This window comes from Thermobia domestica, chromosome 5 (genome assembly GCF_964235325.1).
Source record: "Thermobia domestica chromosome 5, izTheDome1.hap1.1, whole genome shotgun sequence".
Lineage (NCBI taxonomy): Eukaryota > Metazoa > Arthropoda > Insecta > Zygentoma > Lepismatidae > Thermobia > Thermobia domestica.
In genome coordinates, this window is record NC_137458.1 from 166,594,342 (window position 1) to 166,618,728 (window position 24,387).

General features: G+C 35.9%; 1 protein-coding gene across 1 annotated transcript in view; it reads left to right on the top strand.

Moving 5' to 3' along the window:
• Positions 1-21,578, top strand: part of LOC145684722 (putative G-protein coupled receptor) — a 43,674-nt gene extending 22,096 nt beyond the window's left edge. Inside the window, exon 2 of the mRNA XM_081757095.1 lies at positions 19,998-21,578. Coding sequence (XP_081613221.1) covers positions 20,054-21,442 — 1,389 coding nt within the window. The 5' untranslated portion in view covers positions 19,998-20,053 and the 3' untranslated portion in view covers positions 21,443-21,578. The remainder of the gene's footprint in view (positions 1-19,997) is intronic.
• Positions 21,579-24,387: the final 2,809 nt, after the last annotated feature.

Sequence of the window (24,387 nt, forward strand, 5' to 3'; positions counted from 1 at the left end):
GGTTGTAACTCAACTTAAGCATACACGTTAGTGACAAACAGAAATGTAACGTACAGTGCAAATCACAAAGTGTCTCTTACCAGGAATCAAGACCGGGACCCCTTACACAAAATGCTCACGTACTAGCAACTAGATTAACCCGAAGGCTGAAAGGGAGGGCTTATAGATATTGTAGATAAATGTGCAAAAAGGACTTTCAGAACATTACAATATTAGCTTAGGACCATTTTAACTCTTATACACTCCGAAGATTACAATATTTGCTTTAGACCATTCTAACCCTTATACTCTTTGATGTCTGCCGCCATTCAAAATAAGTACATAGAATAAGAATTCATTCATCTACACGAAAGCTTGCTCAAAAGAAGAAGGAAAACTTGGTGTTCATGATTACAACACTTGCTCGCATCTAGCACATAAGGCTGTAAAAACGCATAGTACTCATGTTAATATCACCTTCCAGCATAAATACAAACTGCTGTTTGAGCGGGTATGTAGTCTTAAAGTAGCTAGGTGGTGGTCGTAGGAAATGCTGTCATAATCATGCGTCTGTCAGAATCGCATGCTAGGGATGTGTTAGATGAACCAAGGGTAGATTATAGAGCGAGGGTAGAAGGTGTACGGTGAGTAGAATACACCTGATTCGTGTTATAAAAACATGTTATCCTCCTCGAAGATGAAATCGCGAAAAGTTGTTCAAATATTTATAGAGATGACAATTGAGGATGAAAGCACCCATAGCGGAAGAACAGATTAGTGGATATGCAGCTTAATGCCCTATAGTAAAATTTTGATATTCATCCTATATGCGAAATTTAAACACACTCAATAGTCGTCATTGTGTTAAAGGGTAAAACGACAATATTATCGAAATATCAGCATCCCCCATGTGCCTAGTCAATGACGAAAATCCTGTAAGCGATGAACAGATGGAGAAAAAATCTTGGGAAAAGTACATAAACGTGCGATTCAATAGTAGACTGGTTACTGTTCCTGCGTTCACATGGGGCCAGACATGTTCTAATTAAGTTGGTAGTGATTGTCCTATCAATTATGGTTATCCGCACGAGTCTTACTTACGACTTACAGCGAATAACTATATACATCATTACCCACGAGAATGGTCTATAAATAAATAAGTAAAATAGTGATAAAATTCAGACCGATATTTTAGTTTATTTTTAATAATTCAAGCAATAAATTACTTTCTGTAAAAAGGAAATAAATATATCTGAAAGAATTATCTGTTTTTGCTCCAGAGATGAAAAAAGTTGAAAATTAAGTATATGTATACAGTTGCTGTAAGCAGTAATGAAAATGATGTTTAATTTTGTATAGGTGAAAATTCTTTGCATCTCTTTAACATGCACAACGATGTGTTCAAAGAATATTTCTAACGTTAAATAAACCACCTGTAGACCTTGTAAATATATTTTATATTTAACTCAATAGTCGTGACAAGGTACAACACTTTTTAGTAAAAACACTGTTAACATGTAAAGTTTCAATACTATAACAGTATCTTCATCAGACTTAAACACATTTGTCTAGTGTGGATAAGTGTGTTTAAGTCTGATGAAGATACTGTTATAGTATTGAAACGTTACATCTTATACAGTGTTTTTACTAGAGTGGGGTTGTACCTCGTCACGACTACTGAGTTAAATATTTCTAACGTTAGTAGAAACTGCATTTTTTGGGAGGACCCTGCTATGATCCAAGCTCCCAGCAAGTGCGCCTTATGGACAAACATCGTGTAGTTTTCTCTAGTTATGTCCGGTTCCTCCCACTTTCTTCATTTCACCATTATCATCTTCTTTCTTAAATTTGTTACATAATAACTGAAAAAAAATCAAAATGTTGTTTCTACTCTTTCTATATCTCGTGGTGTAGGTCAATGTTGTGGTTGCAATAAGGTACCTAAAAGAACACCAACAGCGATTCTACTAATGTAATGTCGTATAATGCATTGCCCTTCTTCCTAAGATGCTTCTATTGATATGTAATGGGTTCTAATAACTTTATCAAGAACGTGGTATGTATAAGCTTTAATGTGTGACATTTTAACGAACATTCATAAGACATTATAATATTTATACATGCCAAATTGTGTCATTGTGACTCTAATTGTGTTTGCAATTGAAAAAAAAAAAATGTCTAAAAGAAGGTGATTGAATGAGAAATGGAAGAAGAATACATGTTGATTTCGAAGTTACGACTACTTTATAAATTTGTAGTTTATACCTATTCTCAGGTTATCGAAATGACTAATGAAAATATATAACTAGTTATGTAAATCAAAGAAATATGAGTCGAAATGTTAAGTTTTGTGTAAATAAATTTATAGTTCTTTAAGTACAGAAAAAGGAACATGTCATACACATCGTTATTTTAGAGAACCTAACCTATTCATTGACAACCATAAAGTGAAAATTGTATGTACGAGAATAACACAAATAATAAGAGAATATACTGTATATACTTTCTATGTACTGTATTATAAGTAGGCAATTTGTGATACTTTTATTGAAGTTATAGCATTTGTTTTAAAGGATTAAACTAAACATGCCCATGAATATATTATAATGAAAGAAATACAAGAGAATATGAAGATAAATATGTGAGTAATGTACTGGCTTATTGTATATTATTTAAACCCTTACCGCATGCCGTGCCATATATGGCACATACCCTTTTTCACTTTAGCTTTTTTGGTGATTTATCAAAGGCATCAAATGACTGTTTTGTCTGCTGTGTGAGATATTAACGTGTATGAATAAGAGATTTTGGTATAATCTGGCATGTTCTTTGTAAGTTGTAAGTGTGTGATATATGGCACTTACTTATTTTTCGTCGGAATTAAGTGAAAAATCTAAAATTCAAGTTTTAATTCATTTTTCAAGTTCCCATATGAGGATTTCCAATACTGATTATTTTTATTCGCTAAAAGAAAACAAATCATGCAGAAAGGGGTTAATCATAAAAAGAATGAAAATGTATGTCGAGGAAATATTATCTTGTAAAGGACAAAGTGTGTTTCTTTACTAATATGACCGCAAAGGGGGTAACCGTGGCTAATACTGTGGGAAAACGGGTCTTTGGGACCCGTTAATTTCTTTTCTTTATTTATTTTGCTTATTCAATTATGAGTATTTCAAGTTTGAAGCTACCGTCGAAGTGCCTGTGGTGCACCATCATGTAAGTAGCCCACTATGAGATGGATACACTTTACACAAAAGATCTTCCAATTTTCAAATTTAAAAGTAGTGGAAGAAATAATAAAAATAACTTGAACCATATAAATATTGTTAGTTGACTATTTCAACAAAAACGAAGCTGCAACTGTGCTAACGACCTTTACGGAGATGGAGATTTCACAAGTTTGGTTGGACCTCGCATAGAATTTTGTGAAAGACCATGAAATCTACGAGCAGCACTGTCTATGACTGACCTAATTCATTAAGCGGATGTCAGCTTCCTTTTTACATTTTCGAAATAAACCAATATATGTATTCCTTATTATAAGTAGAAGAATGCAGTTGGTAATAAGTTAATAATAAAAAAGTCTTCAATAAGAAGCTATAATCTTTAACAGAAAATGGATAAGGAAAGTAAGAAGAAACGCAATTATTATAGCAATAATAACATCTATCTTCTATCTATATATATAAAAGAGAACGTACAAAATCCTTTGTCCGCTCATCACGCTAATACGGCTGAACCAATTTCTTTCATTTTTGGGGGGTTATTAGGATTTGGACCCTAGATGGTTTTTATCATATCACTTTAATTTTTAATTACCAGTGTCTTGAGATAATTGACCATTCAAGTGTCCATAACGTACAAATCCTTTGTTATTAGTTCATCATAGGTAAAAATAAACGTATTTATATGCAACCCGCATGACCGTGTCACTCGGCGGGTTAACATAAATGACAGGCGATATACAGCGGAAAATAGCTTGAATCTTCTGTTTAAAATTTTTTAATTGATTTGCTTATTTTTACAGACACTTTTACAATATGCCAGCACCGGGATGACCGCAGCGAAGCGGGGCGGGTTAACATAAATGACAGGCGATATAATGTTAAGATTTACTGCAATCTTCTATGGTTTTTATCATATCACTTGAAAGCGAAAAAGTAAAAATTATCTAAGTAACAAAGTTTATTGCGTTCCGGGGTGACCGCAGGGAAGCGGGGTGAACGCTGCTAGTCGTTAATAAGTAAGCAGTAGTTAGTATAATCATGACTTGCTTAAAAACACGTATCTTGAGATCTTTTTTGAGTACTCTATTTAGAAAGTTTAGAATATTTAGTTTTATATATATAATTCATTGAGAGTCAGCTTTGCTGGGTTCTTAGATTGTAGTAACTTTGCCCATATTACAACTAACTTTTGTCCTCTTGACCTGATTTACAGTCGTGAAATTTAAAACCGAAAGTCATAACAGAAGAAATTGTTTTACAACTATAAATTTTGGTATTTATTTTTTGTACGATTACCTGGACCCCAAGTAATGGAATTGGAACACTTAGGGGAGATACTTTTGTGGCTGGGTGTACCAAGAAGTTAACATCAACTATTTTTTTTCTCCTTCACTTCATTAAGTTAGCTCTTGGGTCGCCATCTTAATAGAAACTATACTTGTATAACGCATCTAATTTGCTTTCGAAGAATAGGAGCTAAAGGGAAGCGGATGGCCATCGACGGGCGCTTATTGTTTAAAACTTCATATGTCTATGCTATGGAATTCAGCTAAAGGGATCTTCAATTAATAACGATGTTCAACAATCTCCCATCAGTAATAAAATTTAATATCCACAAATATACAGTAGGGCTATGGATCTTAAGTTCACCTTGCATTAATGATACATATCTATACGTAGTACACAGCTTATATAACATCAATAGCGCGGTAGTTTCCTAACTATTCCTCTGAAATTCTGCATAACATCACAAAGTAGAGAATGACAAGAGTAATTACATGAGTACTGGAGGAATACTTTAATATCATACATTAATCCCCTTAATTCCTAATTCTTCGTTTCATATGATCCAATATTTTATAACAATAATACATAATTACATCGTTGATTCAATCATATTGATTAAAATCTCATCTTACTTCGTCATCTCCTCAACTTACTTCATAATGTCTGTTTAGCAAACTCACTTATTCTTCTGCCTTTTTATCTTCAATTCATCACATTGCAATAGTAGTTGAATTAAAGTATATAAATGTACTATGGAGGAACAGATTAAACTACATTGAGATTTGTGCTATGATAACTGTTTGACTAAAATTTTACTCACAATGTATTACCAGCTTCTACTGTACAAAATCTAGGTTATTTTAGGAACTGCTGCATAATATATTCCATAACATTTGACTATATAAGCTACTTTCAGATGTAATTTCAATTATTCATGGCAATAAGAAAGTAAAAAATGATTTGTTGGCCAGAAAGACTATCAAGTTTCATGATGTACATTCTGCATCAAAAAAATTGCGACAGATAACGCCGTGCAGTTAGGCCACCCAATATACACCCTCTTATCCCATAATCGTGACAGGTAAAGAGACCCCCTCTCACTCCTCCTTTCTTCTCTCTATACTAAAATTAGCTAAAACATGAGCGCAATTCTAACTCAAACTACAAATCTATTAATTTCAATAAACTGAAATAAAACCGAGACGAAACAAAATTCATAAGTTGATGTAGGGAGAAACTGAAACACACACAATAAAAGACTGAAACAAGTAGATGTCTATTACACAGAGATTCAGAAATGAGGCAGAGAGAGAGAAATTGAGAGAAGAGGAGAGAAGAAGGAAAGGAAAATGGAGAACAGATAAAAATGTGGAATTCAAACGTAATAAGAAAAGAACCTAACATTATAAAGTTCCGTTTCCAGAAATCCAACAGTAATATAGAAATAACGTTTGTTTTTACATGTTTTTTCAGAACTATACGAATATATAGAGGATGCTTTAAACGTTCATTAAGTTACTTTCATAAAGGATAGCATACTCAATTTCCAGTAGAACTTCCAGTGGAAATCTCCGAGACACATCTAGGATAATGTCTGAAGTTTCAGGCACATGTTTTTTTCCGCGTGGTTCGATTGCAAATTCGGTAGTGTTTATTGGAATTACCGATCCACAATACATCCTAATAAACCCAGTAGGTAGCGTTGGTCATATCTTCCATTTAGACCACTAATGCAAACTGAACAAACAAATAAAAACGAAAAGAAAGAAAAAGAAAGAAAGAAAGAGAAAATTGAATGAGTGAGACTTTGCTGTTAAATTTGTATTAAAAATACCCTATATAAAAGTCCAAACTGTATCGTAGTGAAAAGTTACAAATGTTCGAAGGGAGAAAGTTCATATTTCCCATACATGTAGCATGTTTCAAATTTCAACGTGAATAAAACATATTGAATTATAGGATGGAAACAAATTTTTTGTCGAACTAGTATAAATAAAATTGTTTTCAAATAACCAAAGAGGTCACCATTTTCTAGTCTTTTCCGAACATTTATCTGTTCCGAACATCCAGCATCGATTTCCTCTCTTGCGGATATAACGTAATTTGCACAGAAGGAATGAACATGCTAGATCTCAAACGGATCATCGTGTCAGTCGGATGATATTGGTTAGGTAATATACTACCACTGGGTCGATGATTCAAACCCGTAGTGACCCGGTAATTTTACTCAGACTCAGTAACTTAGAGGTTAAAAAGAGATTTCACTTATTCTTTACTTTTAAACAGTATTTCTATCAGAGATGACGAGGACTGGAGATGTTATCCCCAGAGCGCGAAAAACACGACGCCGAAGTTCCCAGTTAATTAGATTTTCCAGACCAGGTATATCGGGCTCTTACTCCGTTTTAACTTTGGAACACGCACACGCACATGAAGTGCGTGTTTGTGGGAGACAGAGAGGAGGGGATAAGTGAAAGATCCAAAGACAGGGTAGGGGAACGTCAAGAAAGAGATAGAGAGGGGACGAATATAAATATGAAACATGCTTATCATTACAGTGTATGATATAAAACACACACACTGTTTACTTGAATTATCGCCAGTGATGCTTTGTAAGTTCTCCAATAGAAGATGAATCTCTGTTTGCAGCCATTATTTTATGCGAAAAAATCATTCTACCTGGTAGGGAATCGAACCAAGATTTCCGATTTGGAAGTATAGCACTTTACCACTACACCACCTCTTGTTTTACCCAAACTGTATTTAACAAATGGTGTAGTGTTTATTCTGTGAACGATAACAGGTAAAGTGTACACTGCAGTTCAATGATGTGTTTGGAATGTCTGGTAATTTTCTTGCCCTTTTCCAACCAACCGGCCTTTTATCACTCGCGCGATATTTCGTAACAAATGCTCGCGCGTTTGCTTTTTACCAACATTAACATTTTAAGATACAGACACTATATTTGGTAACTTTTGTTGGAACTAATACACACACACACACACACACACACACATATATATATATATATATATATATATATATATATATATATATATATATGCTTTAATTCTACATGAAAAATGAGCGTAATGAACTTTATATCTATTGCGAAAACGAATTAAGTTTTAAAAATAACTGACGCTACAGTCTGAATAATATGCAATACAGATAATTGTTTGTAACTGTAAGACTGTGTCTGTAAAATGTTTTCTGACTGTTTGATATAATGGTGTACTTACTTATTTCGACAAATTTAGCTAAGTCCAAACAAAGCCATTATTTCCGCTTTTGATGTTGCTTTACAGTCACGTTCTCTTTCGAAACTGGTTTATAATTTATCCAAATACCTGTTAGTACACTTTACAATTTCATCAATCATGGCTGCATTGATAAATTTCAAAAAAGCATTATTTTTTCAGATACCCTTAGGTTTCACATCTTTTTCTCAATGTTTTTACACTTTGTCTTTCCCGATGAAGCAATCTTCACTGTGACTGTGGCTCACATCCACGTCGATTGCATCTGAGTCTGCATCTATACTCATTCACTTCTTCAATACTTATATCTGCATCCCTTTTAGCAGGCACTAATTCTCGATAATAAACATCAGATTCATCATTAATATTGTCAAGCCACTTTTGTATCTCACTTGCATTCAAAAAGCGAGACATTGCTTAGAAAAACAAAACTTCACTCATAAACAGTAATTATTACATAATTGATCGCGCGTTGGAAAATTTCAAACTCCATAATAATACATGGTTGCTACCTTTATCACGGAAGTGCTCGCGCGTTTGAAAAAGCAAACACAGACGAAACTATTTCCTCAACCTGTACTGGAAGCTACTACAATTGCAACATGTCAACGAGCTTCGAGGTAGAAGACGGGGAGGAACCACTTGAGGAATAGCAGAGGGGATGATTCCGCTAATGCGACCGTTCGTAAACAGCATTAGTTTTTATTCACCTGTTTGCTTTTTCCAACAGCGCGAGTGACAAAAGGTTAAATCGCCTGTATCATGACACAGTTGTTTTCTTCCACATTCTTAAGTGTTGATAATGGAGTATTATAAGTGGATTCTTCACAATCACTTTGTAAAAAATCAACTTTGGCGCGAACAGGGTTTGAACCTATGTTAGATAGTTGTATTACTCATAAGTCCATTACGTTACCACTACACTATCAGTTTTATTATTTCCTTACATAAATTACAAACTGGAAACACAACCATGTGAGCCAAACATAATTAAGTACAAAAGGAGGCTGAAACCTGCTTTATATATCATAATAACACTTATATACTATGTATCACATAAGAATATTATATGGCATTTAAAAACATTGCCATTTGCTAGTCTTAAAAAGAGGAATGTGCGTTATTGCAAAACCACTTCTAAAAACCGGCTAAAAAAGTACCGGTCCCTGTCAGGGGTATATAACTTTCGACGTGTGCGTTTCAAAAATTCAAAATACGTGCAAGGTTGTGAAGCGCCGAAAATAGACGAGAGTGCTGGCAACAAGAAACAGCACCTCTCGATGTTTAGGGGGGGATAAAAATGAAAATCAGGGAATAACATAAATTGCACCGTGAAGTGTGAAGGCGAGCGACGGGTGATGCGTCCCAACACCTCCTGCATGGTGTGCCAAATTGATTGCGAGCCGACACAGTGTGTATATCGATGAGCTAATGTGTCCTCTTGCTGGCAGTGCTCGCACAAGGCATCTGGGGCTCGTTGAATCTCATAGAGACGCGCCCGTGTTGGGAGAAGTTGATGTACTACCTGAAACCACAAAACCGGTATGTACTCAGGTATGACAGGGTTCACGATGTTAGATCACACCTGCGGCCAATCTACGTGTGGATCCAGCTGAGGTACTCGTAAAATAGTGGTAGAGAAAGAGTGCGCGGTGAGTGTCCTATATAACGAGCGCGCATTGTGTTGTTGAGGGTGGAGGAACATCCCGGAATAATTCCAATATCGGATAAACGTCTTGATATACGCCGGGCACTGATCAACGAATTGAATATAAGGAGGGTTTTGCGGTTGACCATAATCCTTCCAAAAACAACTTACCCAATGATTAGTGATAGAGCTGAGAGCGCCGCATAAATGTCAGCCATAAAGAACGTTTGGCCTTTGATACGAATATTGACTAAGCCCAACCCGCCAGCGGAACGAGGAATGCGAAATTAAAAACCTCGCCAAATATGCCAAAGGAATAAAGATTCAAATCGTTTGGCATAAATTTCTGGGAAAGGAAAAACACGCGCTCTGTACCACAATTTAGACACAACAAAAATATTGATAAAATGAATACGGTGAAGTAAATGGAGCCTACGGAAACGCTGTCAATAGAACAGCTTAAGGATTTGCGTTAAAACGGGAGCCCATACTTTATCATAGTTGGGAGTTGGGTGAGACGTAAAGGGGGTGCCTAAAATAGTTAGTGAAGTGACATACGGTAAGGCCGGAGAAACCAAAGGAGCCTCTGGGAGCTGGAAACCACTAAAAGACAACACCTGTGTTTTCTTGTCGTTATACTGCAAACCCTAGCAGCGGGAAAACGGGTCAGTACAGGAAACACGCCCTGTAGTGAGACAGGATCAACTCCGGTTATGGTCAAATCGTCAGCATACCGATTGCGGAACAGGGATTGCGGAAATGTTTTGACTGCGGAACAGGGAGGGTCCATTCGAAGACAACATGGCCAAACGATGGAGAAGTGTGTCTAAAACCAAAGCAAAAAGAACGGTGCTAAGACAGCACCCCTGGCGCAGTCCGACTATCATGACACCTTAAACTACAAACCAAATATTACTTACTTCAGATTTGATTTTTGGAACGAACCGGCTTCTTGCTGTTAGGTTATTTGCACTAAAGTGCACAACAAAATTCATATTTTTGATGGCATTGAGAGTAATTAGTGCACGCTAATAAAGGAAAAACATACAATCCAGGAAAAATTACAGAAAGAAACCATATTTTGCAGTAAGTTCGCCGTACAAGTTCAAAAGTACGTGAATAATAATAAAATAATAATAATAATAATTTTTTGAACTTGATTTTCTTTTTTACATATATCTCCCTTCTCCGGCCCTTACGTTGCACTGTCAAACTGAAATTATAAAAATCATCCCAGATCTGAACCTTATCTATGTTGAAAGTTTGAGAGAGATCGGTCTGGTGGTTCAAGAGTTACTACGTTTTATTCATCTCCATATATCTCGTCTGTTTCTCCCCCTAAGTTCTACCGTTAAAATGAAATGATAAAAGAGCTTCCCAGGTCCGAACCTCATCAATGTTAAAAATTTGATCGAGATCGGTGGTATGGTTCACGAGATTAGGGTCCATAAACATAGTTATTTTCAATTTTATAATATAGATTATTATTATTATTATTATTATTATTATTATTATTATTATTATTATTATTATTATTTGCGTACTTCTGAACTTGCATGCTGAAATTACTGCAAAATATGTTTTTATTTCTGTAAATATTCCTGGATTGTATGTTATTTAACTTATAAGTGGGAACTAATTTCTCTCTAGGTCGTCGAATAATTTAATGTCGTTATACACTTTGGTTCAAATAACCTTACAGGAAGAAGCCGGTTCGTTCCAAAAATCAGGGCTAAAGTAAGTAATATTTGGTTTGTAGTTTAATGTGTCATGATAGGGTAGAGGTAACGTAATGGCCTTATAAATAATACAGCTGTCTAACATAGGTTCAAATCTTGTTAGTACCAAAGTTGATTCTTTTACAAAGTGCTTGTGAAGAATCCACTTATAATACTGGAATAGCAATACTTAAGAATGTGGAAGAAAACACCTGTATTATGATAAAGGCGATTTAAGAATGTTGGTTGGGAAAGGGCAAGGGAATCACCAGACATTCCAAACACTTTATTGATCTGCAGTATATACTTCACGTGTTATCGTTCACAGAAAGAAACACTACACCATTTGTTAAATACAGTTTGTGGAAAGCAATCGATGGTGTAGTGGTAAAGTGCTAGACTTCCAAATCGGAAATCTTGGTTCGATTCCCACCAGGTAGTGTGATTTTTCTTGCATAAAATAATGGCATAAACAGAGATTCATCTTCTATTGGAGAGCTTACAAAGCATCACTGGCGATAATTCAAGTAGTGTATGTGTTTTATATCATACACTGTAATGATAAGTATGTTTCATATTTATAATCGTCCCCCTCTCTCTGTTTCTTGACGTTCCCCAATCCTGTCTTTGCATCTTTCACTTCCCCTCCTCTCTGTCTCCCACAAACACGCACTTCATGCGCGTGTGCGTGTTCCAAAGTTAAAACGGAGCAAGAGCCCGATATACCTGGTCTGGAAAATCTAATTAACTGGGAACTTCGGCGTCGTGTTTTTCGCGCTCTGGGGATAACATCTCCAGTCCTCGTCATCTCTGATAGAAATACTGTTTAAACGTAAAGAATAAGTGAAATCTCTTTTTAACCTCTAAGTTACTGAGTCTCAGTAAAATTACCGGGTCACTACGGGTTTGAATCATCGACCCAGTGGTAGTATATTACCTAACCAATATCATCCGACTGACACGATGATCCGTTTGAGCTCTAGCATGTTCATTCCTTCTGTGCAAATTACGTTATATCCGCAAGAGAGGAAATCGATGCTGGATGTTCGGAACAGATAAATATTCGGAAAAGACTAGAAAATGGTGACCTCTTTGGTTATTTGAAAACAAAATTTTATTTATACTAGTTCGACAAAAAAATTTGTTTCCATCCTATAATTCAATATGTTTTATTCACGTTGAAATTTGAAACATGCTACATCTATGAGAAACATAAACTTTTCCTTTGGAACATTTGTAACTTTTCATTACGAAACATAAACTTTTGGACTTTTAATAGGGTATTTCTTATAGAAACTTACTAGTAAAATAGCACTCATTCAATTTTCTCTTTCTTTCTTTCCTTTTTTTTCTTTTCGTTTTTATTTATTTGTTCAGTTTGCATTAGTAGTTTGAAATGGAGGATACGACCAACGCTAACCTACTCGGTTTATTAGAATGTATTTTTAATCAGTACGTCCAATAAACACTACCGAATTTGCAATCGAACCACTCGGAAACAAAATGTTAAATTTTGACATTATCCTAGATGTGTCTCGGAGATCTACAGTTCTACTGCAAATTAAGTATGCTATCCTTTATGAAAGTGACCTAATGAACATTTAAAGCATCTCTAATATATTCGAATGGTTCTTTAAAAAACATGTAAAAACAAACTTATTTCTATATTACTGTTGGATTTCTGGAAACGGAACTTTATAATGTTAGGTTCTTTTCTTACTACGTTTGAATTACACATTTTTATCTGTTCTCTCTTTTCGTTTCCTTCTTCTCTCAATTTCTCTCTCTTTCTCTCTGCCTCATTGCTGAATCTCTATGTAATAGTAATCCATTTGTTTCAGTTTTTCATTTTGTGTGTTTCAGTTTCTCCCTACATCAACTTATGAATCTTGTTTCGTCTCGGTTTTGTTGTTTCATTTTATCGAAACTAATACATGTGTAGTTTGAAATTAGAATTGCGCTCATGTTGTTAGCTAACTTTAGTATGGGAGAGAAGAAAGGAGGAGTGAGAGGGGGTCTCTTTACCTGACACGATTAAGTGATAAGAGAGTATATATTGGGTGGCCTAACTGCACGGCGTTATCTGTCACAATTTTTTTGATGTGGAGTGTACAACAAGAACTCATTACAAAATCAACAATCACTAAGGAAAAATGTATATTCAGTATTTAATACAACTTTCTTTTCTTCTACTCCCAATTTTCTTTCCAGTGCCGTGACATTTCAAGGAAGTGTCATGACTTATGCTTTCATAGGTTCTACCATATATATGTATAATATTTTAATACAATAATTTTACAAAATAGTAAAGAAGATAGAAAATAACTAATTAATAAATTAATGCGAACGAAAGAGAAAACAAAATGTAATGCTACTTTTGGGCCGTTACAATATGTATTAGCTCTCTCTTTGCCTGGTTATTAAAAATCACGTAATTGTGAGGTGTTGCAACGCTTGTTTTTTACTTTATCCTTCAATTCGAAATTTTGCACAGCACATTTCATAGCATTTCACGCATAATATATCCTAAATCTATTCAGAACTTCAAAACCGTTGCAGCGTTCGGAAAAACATGACCGTCGTGTTTGTCTTCGAACGAGGATGTTGTTTAGTACGTCACACGACCATATTGTCATTTAAAATAAACAACTTGATCCCAAGATGGCGGATGACAACCTTAAACACATCATAATGTTTCGACCCTCTCACCAATATTGCTCGCAATTGACTTTGGATTGAATGCATTTACAGTTTCTCAAGTACCATAGATTTCACCTTCTTGTACATTTCTTCATATTTCGCAACTCTTTCTAATTCTTCTATGTACTCGCATTTTCGTTTGTAAAACTTTTTCCTCGTTCTGTCTGTTTCTCTCCGTAATTCATTATTTAACTTTCTGTACATCTTTCTGCCTTCTTCTGTATCAACTTGTTTCCACGTCTTCCTTTCCCTCATTTTCTGCAACATCTGCTCTGTAACCCACGGTTTCTTAGCCGTTTTGTGCTTGCGGTAACCTAATGCTTCTTCTGCAGCCTACAGTAGGCAAAGATTAGTGTTCCCACCGTGCGTTATTACCTGCGCCTATTCTTTCCTCGTTTGAATATCTTTCTACAAGTTTTTCAACGAAAAGATTTCTTATTTCCTTGTTTTTCAACTTTTCAGTATTCAGCACTTTGTTGCCTACTTTTATTCTTTCTACATTTTCAGTTGAATATCTACTTCGGCCAGCACAAGATTATGATCAAACAAAATATTGGCGCCGGGAAGGGTCTTCGCGTTCTTTAAGCTATTCCGGTACCTGTCTTGAATCAAAACATAGTCTATCTGATATCTTCCGCCGCCTATTGGTGATTTCCAATTTATATCTTGTTCTCTTGTGCTGATTGAACCAAGTGTTCCTAATTACTAGTAAATTCTGTCTACAGAAATTCACTAGTCCTTCTCCCCTTTCATTTCTTTCGCCTAAACCATATTTACCTACGATACCGCCTTCCTGCTTTTCTCCCACTACTGCATTGAAATCTCTCATTACGATTACGAATGCACTCCCTTTTTCCCTATCTATTGTTTGTTCAATTTTCTCATAATTTTCCTCTATTTCTTCTGAGATACATGATATTGCATGATAAACAATAGGATGCAAAAGATTCGCACAGAACACCTTTGGCGACTACTCTCGACAAATTCAAGATACGGACAAAATTTTTTAAACATTGACTGTAGTCGACATTCGCAGGTTAGGGAAATTTTCTTTCCGTCTACAAAAGTAGACTTACGCAGTGAAATGGTTAAATATTAAATCCGTATTTTAGTGGAAATCCCTATTCTGGTTGCTAGTTTAAATTTATTAATTTATTTATTACTTGTTTTTAATTGACTCTTTATGGAGGTTCACCGTATCTGGGCTTTACAAAGTATGCCTCTTACGTTACGTTTAGATGAAAGGAAATACTTATTTTTCTAAAAATGGTAATATGATTCAAACAATACTTTCAACATTTGTCAAGTGTAAGTACAAATATTTCTTGGTGTAATTTCTTTATTTAAGCGGCTCGGGTGAAAACATTGGTAAGTGACGTATTCTAATTTTTGAGTAAACTGGAAAAGAAAGTTCAATATTTACATGCAATGGCACGTACCAAACAAGTTTCCTCTGCCATTTGAGAAGGCAAGCTACCTACATGCTATTCTGTGGTCCAATTCCATACCATTCCACCTAATAATCGGATTTTGCTAGAAATAGTGCTACCATTGTCTTCTCTCGAGCCACTCATTTGTATTACTGAAAGTACAAGATCTAGGACTTTAAAAAATTCCATTGAAATTGTGGAAAAAATCATAAATCCTTATATGTAAGATGGCAACAAAACTGATGTACCGTGTTTAATTTCAAATAGAATGAGCAATATTCTTGCAAAGCAAATTCAGGTACTTAACTGAAACTCAATATTTAAAAAAAATTTAAAAGTATGATTTTAAAAGGATTCCGTGAATATCACTTGAGAAACAAGAATGATAGACAAAGACTAATTACTAGGGCTCGGAAGCTGAAGACATAAAACCTGCCCAAAAAGGACCTATAAAAAGAACTTAAAATATCTATAAAAAAGGACCTAAAACTATAAAATAAAGAACGTAAAAATAAGACCCAATGTAATTAGAATTGCATATTTAATGAATATAATTAGGGATGGGCACGAGACGAGTCGAGACAGGATTTTCCAGACAAAATTCGAGTTGAGACACGGCTCTTCCAATAGAGAAATATACATGTTCGAGTCGAGCCATCACTGTTACAGCACATTTTCGAGACGAGGCAGCCACAAATCTTGTCTCGTGCGCATCCCTAAATATAATTAGTGATGAGCAAATGCAAGACCAAGATTGGTCTTGCACATACGGTCTTGGTCTTGGTCTTGGTCTTGGTCTTGCTTGCGAGAGTCTTGCAACTCTTGCATTTAAGAAATCTTGTGCTTTTCATAGGTAAATTTTACTCTCGATTTAAGGGATAATAAACTCTATAATGCGTCAATAGTAACGGAAATGCAATGTAAGTTTCTAAATGTAATATAGTTTTACCTTCGTGTAAGTATGATGAGAGTGTACAACATAGGTGATTACCTTTATTTTTTTAATGGGTGCCCACTCTTCACTACTGATAAGATAAATCACAACGCTTCGTAATCTGTTTATATTTTTTAACAGATCGAACACTGTACTGGTTCCCAAACTGGGGAGACTACCCCTGAGACACATGAAAGAAAATCAAGACGGTACAGATTATTGAAATACCACGAATTGCCAAATTATTTTTACACTCTAAAGGCGTCAGAGTTTTCTTTTCAACCACGATTAGCTAATTCTTGTATTAAACAAACTTCCAATTAAATATTGAGATTTTGTTATACTAATTCCAATATGTACTCTAAGGGGCAGAAACATTGACATTAGCAAAAGCGATGAAAAAATTGCAGGCTTTCGAAACATGGATAAAAAAGGAGAGAATTATCTGTGTTGAACGGAAAACGAATGAGAAGGTGTTAGAAATATTAGCAATAGCAGGAAAAAAGAATTTTAGATATTGTTAAGAGGAGAAACAGGAACTGGTTGCGATATTGGCTGACGAGGAACTGTATTATGAGAGACGTGCTAGAGGGTATTGTGGAAGGAAAGAGAAGGAGGGAGCAAAGGAGACTGTAGTTGAAGGAAGGTATTAAACAAAAAAAAAAAAAATTTCTACGTCAAGACGAAGAGACTAGCTGAGGACACCATACGTCGAAGCTTTTTAGTTGCAGTAAGTAACCTGCCAATAACGGCAGAATAACTATGATGATGATAATAATATGTTCAGCAATATTGACCCAAAAAAGAGAGAAAAAAAGAAATAATAATTACTATAATCAAACATCTTAATATTTTAGAATAATTTGAGTGAAAACTGAAAACGACTCAACTGTCTATGTCTTTTGTGTAAACTCAATTTATATAAATAATGTTGACATGTATTAGAAATACAAAATAACGGCATCAAATTCCAAGTTATTTGAAGTCTCACTTGTGAATATGAATTACTAGCATCAATTATCCACTTCGTTGGGTTAAACTAAAACAATAATAACATATTTCGTTCGTCAGTCACTTTTTACTATTACTAAAGCGCTCTCTGATATCGGTCATTTTGGATTATTTATATATTTCTCTCCTCTCCTCCTCCCCAAGTTGTGGGGCTGAATTTGAATTTAAACGGCATCAGAAGTGTCACTGTTCGTTTCAGAGAACCCGAAAACTATGGATTCGGCATTAATATCGGTCATTTTCAATAAACATATATATCTCCTCCAACCTCCTGTTGCGAGACACGGCTTCGGAAGTGTCATTGTTCATCTCAATGACCTCGAAAACCATGAGTTCGACATTGTTAATGGTCATTTTCGATAATTTTTATATATCTCCTCCCTCCCCAGCCCCCAAATTGCGGTGATGAATTTGCATTTAAACGGGATCAGAAGTATGACTGTTCACCTTAGCGACGCCGAAAACTATGGATTCGACACTAATATTTGGTCATTTTTGATCATTATTATGCATATCCCCCTCCCCTAAGTTACGGGGCTGCATTTGGTCGTAAACGGTATCGGAAGTGCCAGTATTCAAATCAACGACCTCGGAAACTATGGAATCGACACTAATATTCGTCATTTTCGATCATTTTTATATATCTTGTCTCCCCTCTGCCAAGCTAATGTTCCCAGTAGTTTACGCAATCCGTTAAAGTCGATCTGCCCCTAAGATATATAAAAGAGGAGGGAAGATATATAAAAATGATCGACTGCCCCTAACATTCCAGGCTTATAATCAATTATTCAACGTATAAGCACCCGACCACGAAATCAAACTTGCGGTCACATGTCTCGGAGCCAAGGCCATACCCATGTAGTCGACCCTTTGGTGTACGAAATTACTGATGTTCAATACTACATTTCTCTTTAGTTTTGGAAGAACATCACTAACATGCTTTGAAATGAAATGAAGTATCTAGTTTAACGTCCCAGGGTTATGCACCAAGGCTAAGGAAGGCGGTGATGATGAGAAATGACTGAAGTGATGGAATGAAGAAAGTAGGAGGAAACGGAAATACGCCTAGAAAATCCACGCACACAGTCTTTGTCCATCAAACAAGATGACATGGCGCAAGATGACACCTGTGGGGCTTGAAGACGACCAATATCTACAGAAAACGCGAACAATCAATTCAGAAAACGACATACTACACTACTACTACACTACTGCTGTACTATATGCTACAGGGGCAGATCGACTCACAAGGATTGCATAAACTACTGGGAACACATTCACTTCAGCAGCATTTTTACTGAAGCCAAGAAATACATCCCCTTCTATTTTACATTCTATAAAAACAGAATTCAAGGAGTGCCGGAACTTGTGCAGGACTCTTGCGCAAGAGTCTGGTCTTGGTCTTGCAGATCTGGTCTTGGTCTTGGTCTTGGTCTTGCATCAAGAATCCTGGTCTTGGTCTTGGTCTTGGTCTTGGTCTTGGTCTTGGTCTTGGTCTTGGTTTTGTATGCAAGACTCTTGCAAAAACTACAAGACCAAGACTCTTGCGCTCATCACTAAATATAATGCTCAAGAAATACAAGCTTCTGGTAGTATAAAATACACTGTTGAAAGAAACGGTGCAGCGGTGCACATACTCCTTTCAGAGGACCTATTCATCAGGAATCTTCTGATTTATATACTGCTCCAAAATATTTTGAAAGTTTCATTGTTTATCTTTGTCAACGGGGTATTTGCTCCAAATGTCCACTAGTACTTTGTCATAATAGAAGCTGTTTTTCCTTTTTCACCGCAGCCCGGGAAGCTGCTTTCACGTCCAACATGCTATTGGACATGGAATCGTTTTTTCTGCACTCTCTTTTACTTCGCAGTGTTTGCAGAAAAGAATATTTCTATCCGTTGAAATAAACTTTTGCTCCTTCAGATACAAACTGACGCAAAAAGGAAGTTTTCTTAGGTTTAATTTTAGGCATGTTACGCTCTGTCCTTCCACAAACTGAAGTCCAAACTAAAATACGAAAACTTCCCGACCCTCATCCCCCTGCTGGAGGACGTTGTTACACCTTCTTATCTGACTTCTGATTGTTGCAGATCTGGTCTTATCAGTCCAGTCGTTGAAGAATGTCTTATCTTTAGAATTTTCTTTAGTAAAGAAAAGATGTTTAAGAGGTGGTGGTGATTCGAGTTAATGGCCAGTAAATTTATTGTCCAAACATAAAGTTTTAAAAAAAGACGTCAGGACATATAAAAAGCTTTAGAAAAGACCAATAAACAAGAAACGCCGAAAAAGGGAAAAAAAGGACAAATGAAATCCACCATTTTCTGGCCTACAGTGACCCCAAATGAACATATATAATGTTAAGCCTCGTCTTCGGGCACTCGTAAAAAAGAGCATTTTTCTTCAACTGCCGGGCTCTACTGATTACATATTTAAATTTAGCGTAAATGGCTCTATTGGATTCAAGCCCTTCCTTTCTGTGCTGAAAATCATGTTCATCATTGATTTAACATATTTGCTTTTTCTCGTTTTATTTGTTTTCCGAAGGAAATGATTAAATGAACGCAATCGTACGTAGAATTTACGTTCTGAAAAAGCAAAATGTTTAGTCAATCGTATACAAAGTTATTCGTTTTCAGTTCCTGGAATGCAAAGAGAAGTTTCTCACAATTAGCCCCTCTTTGTAACTGGGTTTCTTTTTTCCGATTATTATTTTCTTCTATATGGCGAAATCACTTTGTTTCTTAATACTGATATATTTAAAATTTCTTTAATAATTGTTGATGACTTGTTTCTTTCCAGGGAAGCAACATTCTTGGTGATTAACTGTGCTTTGGAACACCAGTTCTACATGGATAATGGCTGTGCATCTTTTAGTGACAATTGTAATGACAGTAATAGATATTATGGCTACAGTGATGAATTTCAGCATCTTATGTGTTATACTTCGAACCCAGCAACTGAAGCATTCACCAACTAATGCATTTCTTCTCAATCTTTGTATTGCCGATCTTCTGGCTAGCATAACTGTGCTTCCACAAGCTATCATAGTCCTTTCTAGTGAAGTTTACGAGATGTCTTCGTCTAGTTGTACAGCCATGGGCTTTCTACATTCTCTCGTAGCGTATGTTACCATCTGGGCTGTGTGTGTCATCAGTATAGACAGAAGATTCTCTATCGTGACTCCAATGAGCCACGAGACTGAATTGACAGTTACTCGAGCGACTGGTGCAATTATAGCAATTTGGTTGACTTCTACAGGCTTTGCAATTTATCCCTACGTTACGCATAGTCAATCAGACTGGCATTCGTGTACATTTCTCTTCATTTTGGACTGGAGCGATCCGGAATATGTGCTAATTGTGTTTATATTTTGTTATTTTATCCCATTATGTATTATGTTATGTATGTACTCAAGTATTTTTCAAGTTGCAAGGAAAGCTCGGTTTCAAGTATCTCCACAATCAGAGATTCCGTCAGTTTCACTAGCAATAGACAACAAGTTCGAGAAAGAATCCTTTTCAGCTACAAAATCTCAAGCGAAACGATCTTCCTCTTTGTGGAAAACGATTCAAAATCCTTTTAAATGTTTTAAACGCAGAGGAAAACCTCAAAAGACTCTCTTAGTAATCTTTGGACTATTTTTCCCGTTTTGGACTCCGTATTTTGTGTTCCATCTGTATTGTGCCTACTGTGATGGCTGTTGGACATCTATAAGTGGAGATAAATGTGAGCTAAAGACGATTTTGAAGTGCCAAATGGCAATGCGAAATTTCTATGAAATGTTATACGATTTAAAGATAGACAAAAATTTATTAACAAGTGAAACAAAAGTATTGGAAGACGTGTCCGTAGCAGCTCCTAATGTACTTAAAGAGTGTCAATTTCGGTGCTTTGCACATCTATCATCAGAAGCACTATTTTGGAAGGACATCAGAATTGCTGTAATTACTTGGTTAGTGTATCTAACACTTGCTCTTAATCCTTTGGTTTACGGCTTATTGAATCGGCCAATTAGGGAAGAATTGCTGCGAAAAGTCCGGTGGTTCTGGAATATTATCTGTTGCTCCCGTTCCAAGACAGGGCAAAACAATGATGAAAGTGTAAATGATTTGGAAGACTTCTTACAGTTTCTGGAGAAGACCAGTGTCTCTGAAGGACTTACAAGATCTTCGTTGGTCACTAGTGAAAGAACTGATCATTGTCTCCCAACGATTCTGGAAGAGAGGACAGGTCAAAATCCATAAATCTAATTGTTTGCGATGGAAATATGAGTTATTACTCGTGAACTCATTCGTAATGTGTGTAATTGAATATACCTTGAAATTAAACATGCATGGTCTATTCAAAACAGTATCCCCTTACTTTTTCTCCCAAAAAGGAACACGGAAGACGTTTTATGATTGGAATGTATACTGCACCATCGTGCGCTTGCAAGATTTTTCGGCAATAATGAGCTTGAGTAGCTGGCCGTCAAACTGTGAATGAATAGAGTGTAGTGAAGAGCCGTAGAGTTTTGGAATGCGTAGTTGAAACCCACGACTTAAAGAATACCTTCATTAGAGGTGATGGTACAATCCGGAAACCAGAGTGGGTCATCTCAGAGAAAGCATTCGTTATTATCATAAATGAAATGAAATGAAATCTTTCAGTGTAGCTCCCACCATTATGTCCTTTAGGCTAACGAAGACGATGATTAAAACAAGTGAATGATGAATGGAATCAGAAAGTGGAAGGAAACTAGAGTAACCCGAGAAAACCCACCGACACGATTCGCTATCATCAAGAAAAAGAAAACCTCGGCGAAAACCAGTAGGATCATTGTTATGTTTACGGTTATGTTTGACTTTCATGGAGTGATCAACATAAGTAATCATAATAAGCCTAAAATATTATCAAAAGTAATTGCATTGTGGTTCTCTGTTGTCTTCGTGATGATTCGTGGCTCGAACTTTTAGACTTACGAGCAGCGAATACTTGAGAGCTAGATCAGTACAGCGCACTCTCTTATTCTTAGCATATGATATTTTTTTTACTTGTTTTACCGAACATAATATTCTTCTGACTCCTAACATTCCTTGCTCTCCAAACACAGGTACTAAGTTTTGACTGTAACACAAACTGAAAAAACATTTCAATTTTAGTCAAGATGGAACGTTATGTGGAACGTGACGGCAAGTCTATAATGACAATTTAAACAATGGTGAAACTTCTGGAAGAAGTGGATACAGTCTTGACGAGACTATTTTGAACGCATTAGTTGGTTGTTGCTGAGGTTTTGAGTCCCTTTTCAGCAGAAGGTATATATGAGACGTAAATATACAGCTTAAGGTAAATTCCGAACCACCATAATGCCTTCAAAGTTCAAGGTTCTCACACTGGATCTTGAAGCTGTAACTCGGCGAACCGAAGGTGCGCGTTAGCTACTCGACCATCAGAGACAGCTAAAAACGTAAGTGATAATGACATAAATTGTTTACCATATACTAGTTATCAAAGTGTTACTTTCAAGACAGATTCTGCCATTATCATAATTTGTAAATTAAGACTGAATATTGGGTTCGCATTTAAAGGTAAGTCTTCATCTGACCTTCTGTGCTTAATAAAACACGTTTACAGAAATTTACGGTGAATAACAAGATGTGATTCAAATATTGTAACAAATCCTCAAAAGCTAAAATGAAGTTAAGGGCAGAAAGTGACCGGGAATTATTTGGAAAGAAATCATCCAAACAATATTATTGTTTATTAGAAGTTACTTTTGGTTTCAAAAAGATTCTAGAGTAATAGAATCATAAGTTTTGCATATACCCACTAGATCAGTGCTATTCAACCGGGGGTACGCATACCCCTGAGGGTACGCAAAAAGTTTTCTGGGAGTACATAATCCTAAAATAAGCATATTTCCAATATTTATTGAATGATCATAGAGAATTTATTGAATGATCAGTGCTATTTCACAACTCCTTCCATTTCCATTGACATATTTGAGTGAACAGGGTTTCTCTGTTCAATAAAATACGAAGCACAGAATTGCTTGAATCCTGAATCAGCTCTTATTCTTTCACTCTCGAAGATTCGACCAAGAATCGAGGAGTTGGCGTCCCGGAAACAAGCTCAGTCATCTTATTAATAGATTAGTTGTAAAGTTACTTTTAGGATTTTTAATTTTTTTTACATTGTCCTCAGTGTGTAAATTATCAGGGAGGATGAGGAAAAATCTTCCTTAGTAGAACTGGATGTCTTTCCATGTGTTTTGAAATTTTGCATGTTAATTTTTTTTTTTTTTTGGATGTGCATTTATTCCCTTGTAAATAATCTTTGGATTGGTACACTGATTGTCTTTTTCTTGGATTTCTATTTGGCCCCCTTTTTAATCAATGGAATATGTGTATTAAGTTTAGGTTTAATTCCTTTTAAACAGCTTCAGGCGTACACAGTTAGATGGTGAACTGTGTCTAGGGGTACACGAGAAGAAATAGTTGAATAACACTGCACTAGATGAACCATAAGGAGCATTGAATCGACATAAAATCGATATTAGAGTGTTGTATTAAAAATAGTAAATCTCTTTATTGAAAGTCACTAAAGAATGAAAATTTACATACAATTAACTGAAAATTTACATACATATTTAAAATTACATTTTTTTTTTTAATTTTTTCCCACTATAATCACTTTATTCTGCACACATTGTTTCCAGAAATCTAAAGTCATTAAATACACAATAATATATTTTTTTTTTCGAGAGTTTGGTGAGAGGAGAGTGATTACAAAAGGAAAATTTCGTCCAAAGCTTTTCCCGGAGGGAGAGTTCCTAGCATCGCTGCTACACACAGCACAACCTAGCACAGCCATACTTATCCTTTGTATAAGGTAGGATGAAGCTCGGGTGTCTCCTGTGTTAATAGCTATACGGTGTCCAACTTCATTAATGAAGTTTACACCTTCCTGACCCCAGGACCCACAAGTTTCAATGGCTATGGTGACGAAGTGGTATTTGTCCAACAGGTTGCTATACTTTCGTCTCTTTTCATATTCTCTGCGAGTTGCAACCGTCCCAGCTTTTGTCGAAGATGAAGGAAGATTAGAGGGGGCTAGGGTATCGGTACAAGTGAAATCCCATATTAAAGCCTTCCCTCGTTTCCAAGGCACCAAAGACATTCCATCAGGTCTCTTGCCATCAGAGCGA